Source organism: Chlamydotis macqueenii, chromosome Z (assembly GCF_036417535.1).
Source record: "Chlamydotis macqueenii isolate bChlMac1 chromosome Z, bChlMac1.mat, whole genome shotgun sequence".
NCBI lineage: Eukaryota > Metazoa > Chordata > Aves > Otidiformes > Otididae > Chlamydotis > Chlamydotis macqueenii.
The window spans coordinates 29,770,643-29,787,258 of NC_141593.1; the positions used below are offsets into that span (position 1 = coordinate 29,770,643).

At 36.2% G+C, this 16,616-nt stretch overlaps 1 protein-coding gene across 5 annotated transcripts in view; it reads left to right on the forward strand.

The window, feature by feature from the left end:
• The window catches only part of KDM4C (lysine demethylase 4C), a 270,730-nt gene that overhangs the window by 227,704 nt on the left and 26,410 nt on the right, over window positions 1–16,616 (forward strand). For all 5 annotated transcript variants that reach the window (XM_086771274.1, XM_086771271.1, XM_086771272.1 and 2 more), the window contains one exon: window positions 10,061–10,246. In XM_086771274.1, the coding sequence (XP_086627400.1) occupies window positions 10,061–10,246 (186 nt within the window). The remainder of the gene's footprint in view (window positions 1–10,060; window positions 10,247–16,616) is intronic.

Consider the following 16,616-nt stretch of genomic DNA (forward strand, 5'->3'; position numbering starts at 1 on the left):
AGATGCTGAAAATGATATTTTAAAATTGAACAAAATACTTTGCATGCTATGTGGGTCCACTTAGACCAAATAGATGGGCCAGTCCACACACAGGACACAGGTAAAATGACTTTTAAAAATTTTCTTTTTGTAATATGTTTTTATTGGATTGGGCATCACAGTGGAAGAGAGTACATCTTGCCCTTCAGTAGCAGTCCTTGCTAAATACTAACACTAAACAAGTCAATTACATGTCCATCAAGGATGTGAAGGATGTTCCAGAGTGGGAAATTTGAAAATGAAAGATACCAGAGATAAAGATGTGAGGAAAAGCCTAACCTCCTTCAAGCCTAGTCATTATGCCTGAAAAGCTGGGTAAAGAGGAAGACATACTGAATAAATTAAAAATATAAAAATTAAACATATATATTTCCATATGAAGCAAAATTTGACTTGCATACAGGAAATATCTGTACAAAACATAATTAAATGTTATCCATAGGTGGTAGTTCTGTTGAAAAAAACCTAAGACACATGTTTCTTTTTATTCAGATTCTCTTTGAATTTCATTGTTTCACTTTTCCATTTGCTTTTAGAATAATATCTTACATTCCAATAAATAAACAGGATTCAGAACCTCTCTATATATGAAATTAGAGTGGATACTGCAGAAGCAATCGGTAATTACAGACATTTGTAATGTTTGCTTGTTATTATGATATAAAAGAATTCCATGTTCTTGTGTAAATTTCCATACACTTCATGATTTGTGGCAAGATTCCCGTGTGGGCTTCTCATGGACGTCTACGTGTCAGGTATATTTGGTCCTCGTATGTGTTTTGAACAGTGCTAAGCTGCCTGTCTAGGCATAACCATAGAGTGATCTAAGTTCAAAGCAGGAAGAGGAAATCTATCACTGTTTGTCAGGATCATGTTCTTGGGAGCCATTGGAATCTCAGGAACAAAATTAGTCATCTGACTTGCAGACATTGCTCTGTCCTTTGAAACATCTCCCTTGCTATGTCTTGGGCTCCAGTAACATCCATGGCAATAAGGCACTCTACATTAACTAAATACTTAATCTATTGTATTCTTCGTCTTGGATGTGTACGGCATAATTTCTGAAGTACATGAGGGGAATTATACCTCATGTTTGAAAAATGTCTATAATCTGAGTCCTTAGGACAAAGCAATTTAAATCTGCATGTGTTTAATGCAGTAATAAAAAACAATGTTTGTTTTCTGAAAACTATAAAGATAAAATCAAAACTGGTTGAAAACATCTGCTAGTTTAGCTAGTGTTGGAGTGTCTGTTTTCTAATGAACAAAAAAAGAATTGTGTGTCAAATTTAATGTAAATGGTAATAATGTGTATTAAAAGCTGCTGTCTTTCCCCTTTCCCAAACCTCCATCCCTTTCCCTCCCTTTCCTCCTTTCCCCTCTTCCTCCTTCTCTTCTTTTCCTACTTTTAACCCACCTCCTTTTCTCTTTTTCCTTCCTTTCCTCCCCTTTTTTACCTCCCTTTACCCTCGCCTTTCCTCCTTTCTCCCCTTCCCCCTCTCTTTCTTTCTCTTCCTGTCCTTTTTTCTGTAGACATGAAAAATTCTCAGTCTCTTCCCATGCCTGAGCAAGATAAATGAACTAATTTAAAATATTTTCCATGCCTCATCTGTCCACTCTACAAGCTGTCAATGAGCTTGGATTGGGAGCTTTCATGCCAATAGTCCACAGTGAGCAGTTGTATTATTTTAAAATAAGAATGTTGTTTCCATGGCAAACTTGGAACACTTTGCAACTCTGCTGACATCCACATACTTTTGAGTTTATGCAAGAGAGATGATACTTTATGAGATTTTTTTTTTAAGCAAAAGGTCATTTGCCTACCTGCCCAAGATAAAGTCGACGTGTTGTTCTTTGTTTTTTTTTATCTTTTGTGGGAAAGCAACAGAAAAAAAAAAGTTGGAGGAAAAACCAATTTATTTTAAACATGTAATCATTTCAACTTTTCCTTCTGCATTTTTGCTAAAACCATTTTAACCAGTAAGTATGTTAATAGCTAAAATGTTTCAGTTTAGAAGGAGCAGTGGTTTGGCAATTATTATAATGACTAGCTGCTGCAAGACACTGCTGACTGTCTTCTGGAGTGGGATCAGATTATTCTAAATATTTACTTTGTGAAGTTAGTGCACGACTTAGAAATGAAGGAAACATTTAGAAATAATTTACTGTTTCTGAGATACTACAAAGTGACTCATTTTAGATTGTGAAATTTTAAAACTTCCTATACTTAATACATTTTAATGTATCTTAAAGAATGTCATAACTTTTCTGTACTGCCTTATCAATTTTGCCTGTTCAAATGACACTATTTTCTGGTTAGGTATAATGTTAACATCAACTCTGCTGAAAAATAGATTTTGGCTTTTGGCTGAAAGCTTCAGAAATAATCTTTTCTTGGTAAGCTATGCAGTCCCTCAAGCTTTTCAGAATGGGAAAAAAAAAACCAAAACAAACCAAACATGTTTAAATTCTGTGTGCTTTGACACATTCCTAAAATTAGATAAAAAACCCCACAACCAAAAAACCAACCCCAAAACAAAAAAAAACCAAACCATACCCTTCCACCCTGGAATAGCCCTTTGTTTCCAGTTTTGACTTATTCAGTTGTTTATATGCTGTTGTTAGCACCTGAAAATGGCATAATTCACATTCACTCAGTTCACTGTAGGGGTGCAGGGTAGTTCCTGGCCAGTGGCATAACCACACTAAATGGTTTTACTTCTCCTTCTTTTCTGGTAGTGTATTCTGTCCACAATAGCTTCCCTTCCTCAGAGAACAACTTGACAAGCAGCTGTGTCCTCACTCAGTGTACTTCACAAGCACGATATTTTCCTTCCCAGAGGCAAAGTGCATTCACCTACATAATTGGCCATGACTCCTTCTTGCCCAGAGGACATATACTGAAGTCCATTCCCATTTTCTAATCTTTTTAAGACAGAAATCAGCACATTACTGTCATGCTAGTAGGTAGATGAAATTTTGATATGTGTGCTTGTATCGTTGTCAGAGGTTTCTGTTTGAGCTTGACAAGATTCTTGTTTCTAAACATTTGAGCATATGTGTCTTAAATGCTGTATGATTGTCTCTTTAGTAATTTTGTTTCCTTTGGGGGTGCATATGGAAATACTTTTTAAATTTATCAATACCACCATTCTCAGAATGCTATAGAGTTTATTAGATAAGAGCTGGTGGTACCTTTATTTTGATAAAGATTGCCTTTGCATTTTTTTCAATTCAGTAAATGGCTTGCGGGATATTGCTAAGAATATAATCCTTTCAATGCTGCATCTCAATGTTCTAATTTTAGCTGCTGTCTTATTAAAATGTTAAATTCTCTATGTGTTTATGTATTCTTATGAAGTATTGTAAAGCAATTATTATAAAATAAACTGTCCAGAAATAGTGATCTTCTCTGTACTAAGTATAAGGAATGATACTATTCTTCAAAGCAGTGCTTTGCATTAAATGGCAGCTCATGAAAGAGTGGAGCCTGAAATGGCAGCAAAGTCTCTTAAGTTCTCTACTCATTGTTTGTTAAGGTCTTTTCTGAGTTAGCAAATTCTAAATGTCTTCCCTAACTACTTTGTGTAGTCATGCTCGGTTTTAGCTGGGGATCTCTCTCTTTTGAAATCTGAGTAATACAAAGTCTGCCACTAGAACTGGTCTTGATTGGCTTTGCAGAAAAGGACCTGGGCATCAATGGTGGAGACGTCAAACGTGAATCAGCAGTACGCCCTTGCTTTAAAGAGGGCAACTGCATCCTGGGCTTGATTTGTAAGACTGTAGGATTATGGACTTCCCAAGTACTTTCTGGGTATCTCTGACCGAACAGAACACTAATGGTACTGCTGTAGCCTGAAAAAGGAGTAGGGACTTAACTGTAGTGCTTGGTGCTGAAATCTAATTACGAATATTGAGAACTTCAAGAATACTGAAAATAAATACACAGCAGTTTACTTCCCTAAGTATGACATAGTCATAGGTACTGTGGTGGTGAGTACCACCATGCAAACAATTACTGGAGCTCTAACACGGTATTTTACTTCTTCCTTTTTGCCTCACAACACTCACAGTTAAGGAGATTAGACAGTGTATCACAGGAATGGAAACCTTTTCAGGCACTTTCTAAAATAAGAATTTCTTCACCGAGTGTTTTGTTTTCTTTTATTGTTTTTCTTACTTTTTTAACCTACAGTGTAAGGACTCTTTCATTATAGTCACACAGTCTGCGCTTCAGAAGAGCTAAGGATTTTTTTTGACTTTACATTGTATGTTTGTTTTTCCTTTGCTATGAATTAAAAAGCTATTGGTACCTTAGCAGTTTCACTGAGATAGTAGATGTATACTGTATTTATACATAATTTTGGCAAATTCTGATAGTATTTTATGGGCTCTTAAAATTGTATTTTAAACTAATATGTATGTTTGGTGCTGTTTCAAGATCTTTTACTGTTTTATTCAAAATTAAACAACATGACTTGCAAACTCACTCATTGAGAGTAGACCCCAAACCACATTATTTCAGAGCTAGCAGAAAATAAGATTACTGTTTCTAATTGCTACTGCTGCGTAAGTGTTATGTTTACTTCTCTACTGGAATGTATGACTAACAGAATTTCACCTACATCTAGATAGTGTCTGCCACCTTTGATTTGCTGCAGCCCCATGCTATAGGCAGACTTACTGAGTAGTAGGAAATTACAAATAGTTCTCTACAAGCATTGGATTTTTTTTCCCTCCTGAGGTACTGGTATTTATGTTTGAAATACCAGGGGGATGCAAAATAGTCTCTTGATACTTTACCTAAGCAGATTCTTAGTTAATTTTATATAGCTGTTTACACATGCTGAACAAAGAAGTGGAATAGATGATCTTAGAAACTCTTTCTTCACATGTTCTGATTTGAAGCTCTGTCAGTTTTGTAGCTGAAATATTCAGTTTGGTTCGGATTAATCAGGAATAAAAGGAAACAAAATGAAAAAAGTAATGAGCTTGTTTCCATAGAAACACACTATGCTCTCTGCCAAAAGTAAGTGCTGACTTTGTATTCTGAGAGATGTGCAGACAACATGCGCTCAGTGAACTGTAGATAATGTGTCAAGTGTCTTCATAGTCTGTGTCTTCTGATTGTGCTGTGCGTCGTTAACAAATCTTTGTCCCAGTACCTTGCTACTAACTCTTGCAGTATGACTCGACTGTAATCTTTTCTCACTTCTAATCCATGTTATGGCTTTGGACTGGAGAAAGAAAAGATTAGTTTCACTGTGCACTTTCTATTTTATGTCTCCAGTTGTAACAGTTGATAAGCTGGTGAAGCTCCTTCTGTCCATATACTCTGTGAAATCTTTGTGCTGTTAAAATCTATGGCTGTTTTACTATTGGTTACAGCAGGACCAACATTTCGTATCTAGAGCATGATCATACAAAACAGCAGTATTGCTTGTCTGGTATTATAAATTCTGAAGCAAAGCAGATTCATTATGAAGTGCATTGGTGCTAAAACAGATCTTACAGGGAAAAAAAAAACAGCAACAACATGATTTTTCATGAAATTCCTAAACTTTAAAATGCTGTCTCTGTTTTAGTGTTTATTTCTGATGATACCTAGAAAACCAAAAAAGCAAAATATGTAAAAAAGTATGAGAATATACAATTTGGTTACTGACAAATGGTTAACAACCAAGTATAGCGGTAGAATAAGAGCTCTTATGGATTGAATTTTAGTAATACTTGGAAATCTAATAATTTTTAGAGGCTGTCTTGAAATAGATTCTTTTTTTGTAGAATTTAATGACTCACTGTAGTGAGCTTCTTCACATAAATAATTATTTTTGCCAAGGTATAGAAATACTTTTGGGAGAAATAAATACTCCAGATTGTTTCTTAAAATCTAGCCCTGGCTTTCTGCTGCAGCCTCAGCTTGTGTTTATTTTCATAAATCCTTGCATCAGAAAGCAGTGTTACTGTGGTTAATTCATCATCCTGTTATGGACTGGAATTTTGTTTGGTAAATATTACTCTTTTCAGGGGAGCAATTTCAAATTCTTTATATAAGGATGCACAGAAATTATTATGAAAGCTGGGCTTTCTTCTGCGAAATACTAGCATCCAGTTTCCTCAGACTTGTTCTTTAAAATCCATTCTGTTTATATGTTTGCAAGCTATTAATATTAAAGAGCTGTTCCATGATTATGAAATCCATCTGCAGCAGAATATTTTTCATTTTGAGGGCAAAAAGAGGTCATTTCACCATCTAGAAAATTGCAGTACATTGTTCTGTCCTATATTCTTAATCTCCAGTTATATAAACAATTTTATTTATTCTTCAATTTATTTTGCATCTGAATCTCTGATTAAGATTGATCCTTGACTATTTCCCCCGTTTTCTCTGCTTTGCACTAATATCTAGCAAGCATTATGTCAAACTGCCATTCTTCCCAGCTATCTAGGATGTTGAATTTTCTTTAGCTAGTAGGAACAGCTGTAGTTTCAGGCTACTGAAAAACTGTTAGTTAGGCATGAATTAGCATGACTGTATTTCAGTAAATGTGTTCATAGTATGTCAAGCTTGTTAATTTCACAAGTAGCAGGCTTATGTACATAACTATGAGGTTTGTGCGGACAGAGGTGTTTAGATTCTGTCCTCTACAGGAGTTGTTCAAGATTGGGTCCATCCTATACAATTCATTCATTTTACAAACTTACTAAAGTCAGACTTCAGACAAGGGAGGGAGGGAGAGTGAAACCTCTGTCTTCACAACTGTTGATTCCCTCTCTCCTCTCATAATTTTGATGCCTTTTTCCTTTGGTCAATTTCAGTGATTTTTTTTTTTAACGTTTATATCATTCTTTATTTTCATGTATCAACATAATAAAAATAATGTTAACAGTGGAAAAAAAAGATTAAAAAATTCATTTAAATTCATACACTGAAAAGCCCCAAGTGAGAGTATGGTAAATACTTTGTTAGTTAGAAGCTAGAGAGGGAAAGAATTGCCAGTATGGGTCAGACACAGCACAGTATGATTTACTACTTACAGCTAATATACAGTTTGGTAAGTAGCTCAGCTGAGGTTCCAATAGTCTATGCAAAGCAGATTTTTATAGTTTGCTCTGCTTTTATTCTCTGTATTATGATTTTATTAATCAAATACGGTAGATTAACTGTTTGACTTATATTTTCAAAGATGAAGGAGCTTTTTCTCCTATCTCTGAATGGAGCCATGCTGCCTGATACAGTTATGCAAGCTGTGAATTTGCTTGTACACCTGACTTTTATTTGTGCATATCTGTACTGCTCAAAATTCATGCCTAAGTTTGAGACTTATTGTAAAGCTGAGATGCATCTCCACCGTCCCTTTCAGTGTCATACTTGGTTTTGTTTGTTTGTTTTTTAATACTCATGCATGTTTCATACTTCGGTCTTTCTTCTTTCATGTAGGTGACTAGTGAATTTGTGTGTATATCTGTGTGAAAAAGCGTTCAAAAGGAGCTGTGTATTTGCATGAACTCAATGTCTAGACATGGCACTTAATAAATGTCAATTGTATTTTCTTTCTGGAATTCCCATTTTACTTGGTTCTGAATATGTATATGTTAAAAAAAAAATCCTTAAGCTCCCTTGAGAAACAGTTACTTGACTTGTCTGAAAATGTCTTCATGCACATGAATACAAATGCACAATGAGATATCAGCATATCAGTGAAGTCTCTGGAACATTTCCTTTGACAGTGAATTCATCTTTATGTCTTATGATGCAGATACAGCAGATTGAGATGAGTTCTGGTCCTTTTAGTGAATGAAAGGTAAAATTTTTAACTAAATTCCAAGTGCCAGATGCTACTCTGTTTTCTGCTTGTGCAAAGCCGTGCAGGCTGTTGGTTTTCAGAGGCAGGACTTGAAGGGTTTTTCATGCTCAGAATGTTGTGTGAACTAGAACCCTGCATGACCGATGAGCTTGACAGGGCTAGCGCTTACAAAAAGCATTATTTCGGTCACAAACTGAGTGCCAGAAGCCATTGAAACTATGCAAGTGCTGAATTATACGAGAAAATTTCTGCAGACCTTCTTCAGAACATGTAAATTAATAAACAATAGAACAAAATTCTCTGGTAATCTGGGAAGAAGAATTTGATGTGAGTTAATTTGAAGTACTTTGAATTATTAACCATACAGTAGAAATAAATCAAAATTATTCTTACTTGTGTTCCCAGCTTAGGCAGACAAGAGGATGTTTAATAAACTCAGTGACTAGCAAATTTAGAACAAATGGAAGTAATCACTATGCCAGCAGTGTGTTTTCAAATTATTGAATTCATTGTTTTGTGTCATTAAATAAAATGTCTGTATTTTAGAATAGCTGAGATAATTTTATGATCATCAATAACATTTGCAGTTTTGTTAGCCATGATAAGAGTTATCAGAGGATGGTTCCCACATGCAATATAATACAGTTGTCCACTGTTGTTTTGGTTTAGCCCTAGTCATCACACAGTCGCTCACTCTCCCTCCCCCTCCCCAGCAGGATGGGGTGAGAATTGGAAAGAAAGGAAAACTTGTAGGTTGAGATGAAGACAGATTACTAGAACAGCAAAGGAAAATGACAATAATAACAAAATATAGGTATATAAAATACACAAAGTAAATGATGCACAATTTCTCACTGACGTCCCAGTGACGGATACAGCCTATCCTGAACAGTAAGCATGAAAATGAAACCAAGCAACGAAAACAAGCAAGTGAGAGAGAGCCCTACCCCCTCCAAGCCAACCCCCTCTTATATACTGAGCATGACATTTGTGGCATGGGATACTCTGGCCAGTTTGTGTCAACTGTTCAGGCTATACCACTCCCAGCTTCTGCACCTGCACATTAGTGAAACCTGGAAAGCTGGTCAGTGTCCTCGGTTTCTTTAGCAACAACTCGTAACATCTGTGTGTTTATCAACATTCTTTAAATACGAAATCCAAAACATGTCGCCTGCTGACGGGAAAATTAAATCCATCCCTGCCAAATCTAGGACATTCACTAAAGTTATTATTCTATCTAGTGTGTTTGTTAATGTTTTTTGGTGGCAAGATACCAGTTGTCTTGTACTTTGTCTTTTTTAGTATCGTGGACCTTATTTCCCAGACTTAGCCTAACTCATATCCCTTTGTTTGTTTCATATGGACCACTTACTTATGTCACTTAAGAAATGGTGACGGTATTTTGATGTGGTCTCCATTTTGTCAAAAAAAAAAAAATCCTATGTATGTCTTGACACTGGTAAGGTTGTTGACATGTTTTAATATATGAAGTGGGGAAATACAGCCTGCTTAATCACCATTTTATTAAATACACAACCAATGAAAACCAGACTAGAAGAAATGAAAAGAGATTTAGGAACAGTCTTCAGCTATGGAATTATGCAAAAGCTTGAGGTAAAGAGAACATTTCTAACTTTGAAGAGATTTATCTATCGTAACAGGTTATCTGAGGATGTTGTAGAAAACATTTAATGAACACGTTAGATAAACCATCTCCCAAAGACTGTCAAGTATATATTTAGTCCAGCTTCAAAGTAGGGGACTAGGTTAAATGATATGTGGTAGTCCTGTCTAACCATATGTTTCAGTGGGCCTATTCTTTTTATTTTTGAGCCTTGCTGTTAGTTTTTGAAGAATTATGTATAGGGTTTTTTTTTATTTACCTGTTTTAAAAGGAGCAGGTTAATTCTCAGAGGAGTGTATGGAATTTGAAATTAAACTTTTAAATAGCTGTCTATGTATCAGTTTTCTTACTGTAGCACCAGAACAGATTGTCTTCACATTAATGTAAAAAAAGCAAAAATTATATCTATTAATTATCATATTACTAAGTTACTTTGTAATTCATAAGTGCTGCTTCTTTTGCCATGCATATTGCAACGTATAAAATGTAAGCAGTGAAGCCCAAATAACTTACCAGTCCTTGAGATATTTGCAGAAGTTGGTAGAGTTGGGATAGTATGGTAAATATTCTGTTTATTTTGTTTCTACAGAAATGTATCTTCTGCAGGCAGAGAATTAAGAAGATCTCTGGTGCCTGCATTCAATGTTCATATGGACGCTGCCCAGCCTCCTTCCATGTTACCTGTGCCCATGCTGCTGGAGTGCTGATGGAACCTGATGACTGGCCATATGTTGTCTACGTCACTTGTTTCAGACACAAGATCAATCAAAATGTGGTAAGGAATTTGTTTCCTTATTGAAAAATGGAATTGCAGAATTAAAATATGTTTCCAGAGAAAAAGGATCCACACTATGTATTATAACAGCTCTATCTATCATATGTCCATACATAGCAAACCATTACGACTTGGAAGGTTTTTTCCTATGCGGTTACCTGGGAGAAATGATACTTGATATGCCTAATGCATTTTTGTGTTATAGTCATTGTTGAATGTATTGCTTTGACAGCCAGAACAAATCTTTGAGTTCTTTGTTTTCTTAACCTGGAGTGTATTACAAATGCCTAGGTCACAGTATCTTGCAAATACTCACAGATACCGTGAGATAAAGGATATGGTGTATATGTAAGTTCTTTGTTCCACAGCCAAACAGTGTCTTGCAAATATCCAATTACAATTATTCTGTCATCTTGCAAAGTTACACTGGTATGTCATGAAAATTCATGGTTTTACTATGCCTTTTTATTTCTAGCCTGTGCTGAGGAGGAACTTTTAATGTTAGATGAGACACGTGAAGAATTACTTCAGTGTCTTTTATTTGAATCAGTTGTTCCTGTCTCAGCTAAAAGAGAACTCTTGCCATTTATCTTGGGCTTTTAAAACTGTAGTTTGTTTCCTAGCAAACTGGAAGAACTTAACATAGTCTTAGTAAGGATATAGCTTGGTAAGTTAGTCGTTGAGAATTCACAAGTTGCAAACTTTCGATCTCCTTTATACATTAGAAGTGAAAGAAATAAACCCAGGTAATGTCTGCATAATATATGTCTTTCTTTCAAGAGGTTGTCAGTGAATCATTGGTCTTAATGATAAGATTACTCAAGAGAAAGATTTTCTTGCAATTGTAGTAAAATGTAATGCCTCCCAACTACAGTAATCCGTCCTGAGTGTTCAATCTGCTGGTGGTCTTTAAAAAGGAAAACAAATTTTGTGTCCCTGTTTAAAACTTCCACAGAAAGTCAAGCCTATTTAAGATTTTTGTTTTCCAAAATGAATTAACATATAGCACCAGTACACTTCATGTGGTTTTAGTTTCTTCAAACATTTTTCAAGAAAATTAATTCATTTTGAAAAACTAACAACTTAAACCTGTATGTGTACAGGCAATTTAAGATACATTTCTTGGCTTTCTTGGACAACATTATCATTAGTTTAAAGTTACTGGGTTAAAATAGAGGGCTGTTCCAATAGGGCTGTTCTTCCTGGATATTTTCTGTGACAATTTTGTTTGGGACAAGTCTTTATGGGATATGCATCAGGAGCTGCGATATCATTCCCTGATCAAATAGGACTTACTGCATAATACTTTCTTCTATTCCCATTTCATATGTGTATTGCAGCCACTTCCTCAGCCCTTTAATTTTTCCACCTTTCTCTAATGTGTCTGTCTCTGAAGCTGGCATTCCCTTATACTGTTAAACAATGTATGTGATTTTCTTCACCTTATTCTCTTTTATGGTACTAAATGGTAAATGTGCTGAAGTTTGGGATTATTTATTCTGTGTTTATACAGCACATAATAGAGTAGTACAGCTGTTCTAAAAAGGGGTTTTTTTCTGGCATTTCTGTGTTCATGGTAGTTATGAATAGAAATACCTACAAAATATTAATAAAAACCAGGTAGGTTGTTTAAGCAGAATTTATACTTTCAACCTAATGTAAAACAGTGCAGACTGTAGCACGTAACTTTCCTAGTGTACACTTTCTCTGGAACAGAAAAGAAGTTATTAAATAGGTATTCTTTTGAATGGTAAGAAATAAAACACATACTCATCTGAAAAAAACACAATAGTAATAGAGTAATATGGAATGCCATAAAATTAATTTTTTCTTAGTGATTTTCTTGCTCTATATTAGGTGGTGTCAAAGAAAACAAAACCTCCCCCAACTATGAAGAAACAGGATTTTATGTGGCTACTGCTTAAGAAGTTGTGTGAAGGAAGTTCAAAGTATCTTGGACTTGGACTATCATGTCCTTTCCTGAAACTCAGCACCAATCTTTTTGAAAAAAAAATCTGTATTATTAACTTATTTCGTGTGGCTCAAATCAAAATCAGATTTGCAAAAGAGAAAGAAAAAATATGCTTCTGTGTTTTCCATTGAGCCAAAACTTGGAAAGGTCAGATAGTAAGTTAAAGAATCTTTTTCTGTGAAATTCTTAACTTACTCCTGAGACAAAGGAGATTACCACATGTTTGCATATGTTTGGTTTTAGACTCTGTCTTTTGGATAGTTAATCTAATTGCATCTTTAAGCCTTTGGAAGTTTTTTTCACCACTGATTTTCTTGCTATGCTTTTCTTAGCTATTAGCTGTTCCTTCATGCAGAAATTACATTGCTCTTCACCATTAGGCATAGCAATGTATCCTACTTCTGATGAACTTCTTTTGTTTCTCTGTTGTTTTAACTTCCTTGCTTGAAAGCAGAGCAGGGGACTGCAGACTGAATTATTATACTCACTTTGCAAATTTTTACAGGAATCATATAGATGATTGTTTTTTTCAGCAAGAAAAAATATCCCTTCTGGTATTTAGCAGTTGAAAACATTGTACACAAAGGAAGGATGCTATTATTTCTCCCTATTTCAAGTAAACAAAATTAAAATTGTCTGATTTTTCACAAATGTTGCCTCCAGATACTGTGCCTAATTGCATAGTGAATACCTGTGATTGCTACTTTCTTCAAGTTTAAAAAAGAATACCAAACAACCCAAAACTCAACAACCAGAGGATGGCTTCTGTCACTAGGAAAAATTGTAACATATATCTATAGTGGTAGTGTAATACGTAAATAAATGAGAGTACTCAACAAAAAACCTACCTATGTACAGATAAATGTGTATTACTACTGATATTAGTGTATCTCTTAACCTCAGGCAAGGCCTTATTGCAATGATGAGGAGGAGTATGCATCCAGATTACTTATGGCTGTGATCTCAAGCAAATTGTGTCCAAATTACTCATCAATGTACTTTCACAAGTCTTTCATTGGGGATCAGATTCTGTATTGTCTTCAAGATTTTTTCCTAGAAAGCTATTTTAATGTCACCTGTGGAAAACACTGGTGGGTCTCTAAGGAAAAAAACATTAAAAAGACAAACAAGAGGGAAAGCATAATCCTTGCATCCATATAGTGCTTCTAAGTGAAGTAAATATACAAATATGAAGAACTGGAGTTTTTAAATGTTGATGTGACTTCTCAAAAATGCATTCTTTGGAGGCACACGGACTCAAAACTAAGCATACCTCTTATTTCCTGAAGGTACAGCTTTAGATATAACACAAAACTTTGCTAGCACAGAAGTTGGTTTATACATAATGTTTTTTATTATTCCCTTATTATTTTGTTATGTAAATTGGAGTGTCAATACGCAAGGAAGGTTATGCTATTTACTACTTACAGACAGTAGGTCATGTTTTTTTCATTTTTACTCTTTGACTGTGCATATATCTGGTCATGAAACATCCCTGACACCTTTTTGTCATCAAACTGCTAGAACACTTGGAAGTATGGTTGAGAATAGTTGCTGCAAATGGATTTGTTTTGATTAAAATAACTCTTTCATACATAAGAATATGAGAAAAAGGAATCCTAGAATCATAGAATAGTTCGGGTTCAAAAGGTCATCTAGTTCAATCCCCCTGCAAGGAGCAGGGGCACCTTCAACTAGATCAGGTTGCTCAGAGGCCATCTAGCCTGACCTTAAACATCTCTAGAGATGGGGCTTCTACCACCTCTCTGGGCAATCTGTTCCAGTGTTTTACCACCTTCATCGTAATTTTTTTTCCTTATATCTAGTCTGAATTTGCTTCCTCCTATTTTAAAACCATTACCCCATGTCCTATCACAACAGGCCCTGCTGAAGTTTCTCCTTGTCTTTCTTATAAGCCCCCTTGAGGTACTGGAAGACCTCTATAAGGTCTCTCCAGAGCTTTCTCTTCTTCAGGCTGAACAGCCCCAACTCTCTCAGCCTTTCCTCATAAGAGAGGTGCTCCAGCCCTCTGATCATCTTTGTGGCTCTCCTCTGGACTTGCAGGTCTACGTCCTTCTTACGCTGGGGGCTCCAGAGCTGGATGCAGTATTCCAGGTGGGGTCTCAGGAGAGCAGAGCAGAGGGGGAGAATCCCCTCCCTCAGCCTGCTGGCCACTCTTCTTTTGATGCAGCCCAAGATGCAGTTGGCTTTGTGAGCTGTGAGCGTGCATTGGTGGCTCATGTTGAGCTTATTGTCCACCAGTATCCCCAAGTCCTTGTTCTCAGGGCTTCTCTCAATCCATTCTCCACCCAGCCTGTATTTGTGCTTGGGATTGCCCCAACCCCTCTGCAGGACCTTGCACTTGGCCTTGTTGAGCTTCATGAGGTTTGCATAGGCCCACCTCTCCAGCCTCAAGGTCCCTCTGGATGGCATACCTTCCCTCCAGTGTATCGACCGTACCACACAGCCTGGTGTCGTCGGCGAAGTTGCTGAGGGTGCACTCTATCCCACTGTCCATGTTGCCAACAAAGATGTTAAAAAGGGCCCGTCCCAATACCCACCCCTGAGGAATGCCACTCGTCACTGGTCTCCAGTTGTACATCGAGCCGTTGACCACAACTCTTTGAGTGTGGCCATCCAGCCAATCCTTTTCCAAGTTGTCCATCCATCAACACCATGTCTCTCCAGTTTAGAGAGAAGGATGTTGTGCAGGACAGTGTCAAATGCTTTGCAGAAGTCCAGGTAGATGAGATCAGTTGGTTGTCCCTTGTCCACTGGTGCTGTAACCCCATCATAGAAGGTCACCAAAATTGGTGAGGCACAATTTGCCCTTAGTGAAATCATTGGCTGTCACCAATCACCTCCTTATTTTCCATGTGCCTTAGTGTGGTTTCCAGAAGGGTCTACTCCATGACCTTGCCAGGCACAGAGGTGAGACTGACCAGCCTGTAGTTCCCTGGGGCTTCCTTGTTTCTCATCTGGAAAATCAGAGTTTTGTTTCCCCTGTTCCAGACAGTAGGAACCTCACCGGACCTGTTTTTATGGAACTATACTAACAGGAAAAAAACCCTGAAGGACCCATACAAGATTAGCAAAGACAGCATTGAGGGTCAGAGAAAGACAGCAGGAGGCAAATATACTCACAGGTGATGTTTAATTTTGAAAGTGTGATCAGAACTGGAGCTCTAGGCAGCCTGTTACATGCATTTTGAAAGACTAGCTGTCTTCAGATAGGGCAAAAATAGGAGTTACAAAATCCTACTAGATAGGAGTTGCAAAAACCTGCTGTTTTTTCCGCTACTTCAAAATATCTTCTGCTATTATCGGCCAGTTCTTAGCTCTGTAGCACGCAGGGATGCTCTCAAATGAAAACCGTAGATCCTTTTTCTATTGAATATCTACGTAATGCAGTGTCATTCTTTGACACTGTCTACTAACTACTGTCAGCCTCTTAAAATTTCAGACAGACTAAGGCATGCCGTAGGAAGGACGTGTTATTAAAAAATCATGAGCTAGTGTATTTTTTGAAATGTCATACATAATTTCTATGCCTAAATTAGAATTCTGAGGAATAAGCTTGAAATGATGAAATAAGAGTTATGTTACTGTATCAAGTAAGTCTCAAAATTTTAAGGATCCTTGATTAAAATTTGTAGATAGATACATTTTCTAAATATTTATCTATAAATCAGATGCCTATTTCATGATAATTATTATTATTTCATATACACGTAGTTTATATATTTAACAATATTTTTTTGTCCTTCCATACAGAAAATGAAGGAGAAAGTAATTTTCCCTCTTATCTTTTTTAAGTTTGCACATCGAAGGGGAAGTTAACTTTTTTTCTTTGTATCTGGTTGTTTTCTGTGTTTTTGTTGCTATCTTAGTTCATCCTTAGCTTAGGTACTGTTAAAGAAAATCATACTTTTTAAACCACAGCTTTCTCAATAATCTCGTAACTACCACAGCTTTTTCTTTAATCTGATAGACTCCCTTACATAACAGCTGTCCTTTCTGATCAAAAATGACATTCTTAACATCAATAAATTCTTAAGATTTTCTGACAGGAAATGTTTTCTGGGACATGCAATCAATTACAGAGTGTGCTTGTCAATATTTTTTTCTGAAAAACAAATCAAGAACCCTACCAAAGTGACATACTAAAAATAATGTCCTAGAGCTAGGATGCATTTCTGGTTTTTATTATTTGTTCTAATGAGCAATGGCATTCCTTCTCTGAAAATTTTATCATTAAATGAGCCTTTATTGTCTCTTAGAATATTACATTTTGCCTTCCATCTTCTGTGAAGAGTTCCATCTTCAGGCTTTAAAAACAGTTACACATTTAATAGAGATATTTCTCCTTGGGCTTCTGTAATATCAAACTTTTTCTAT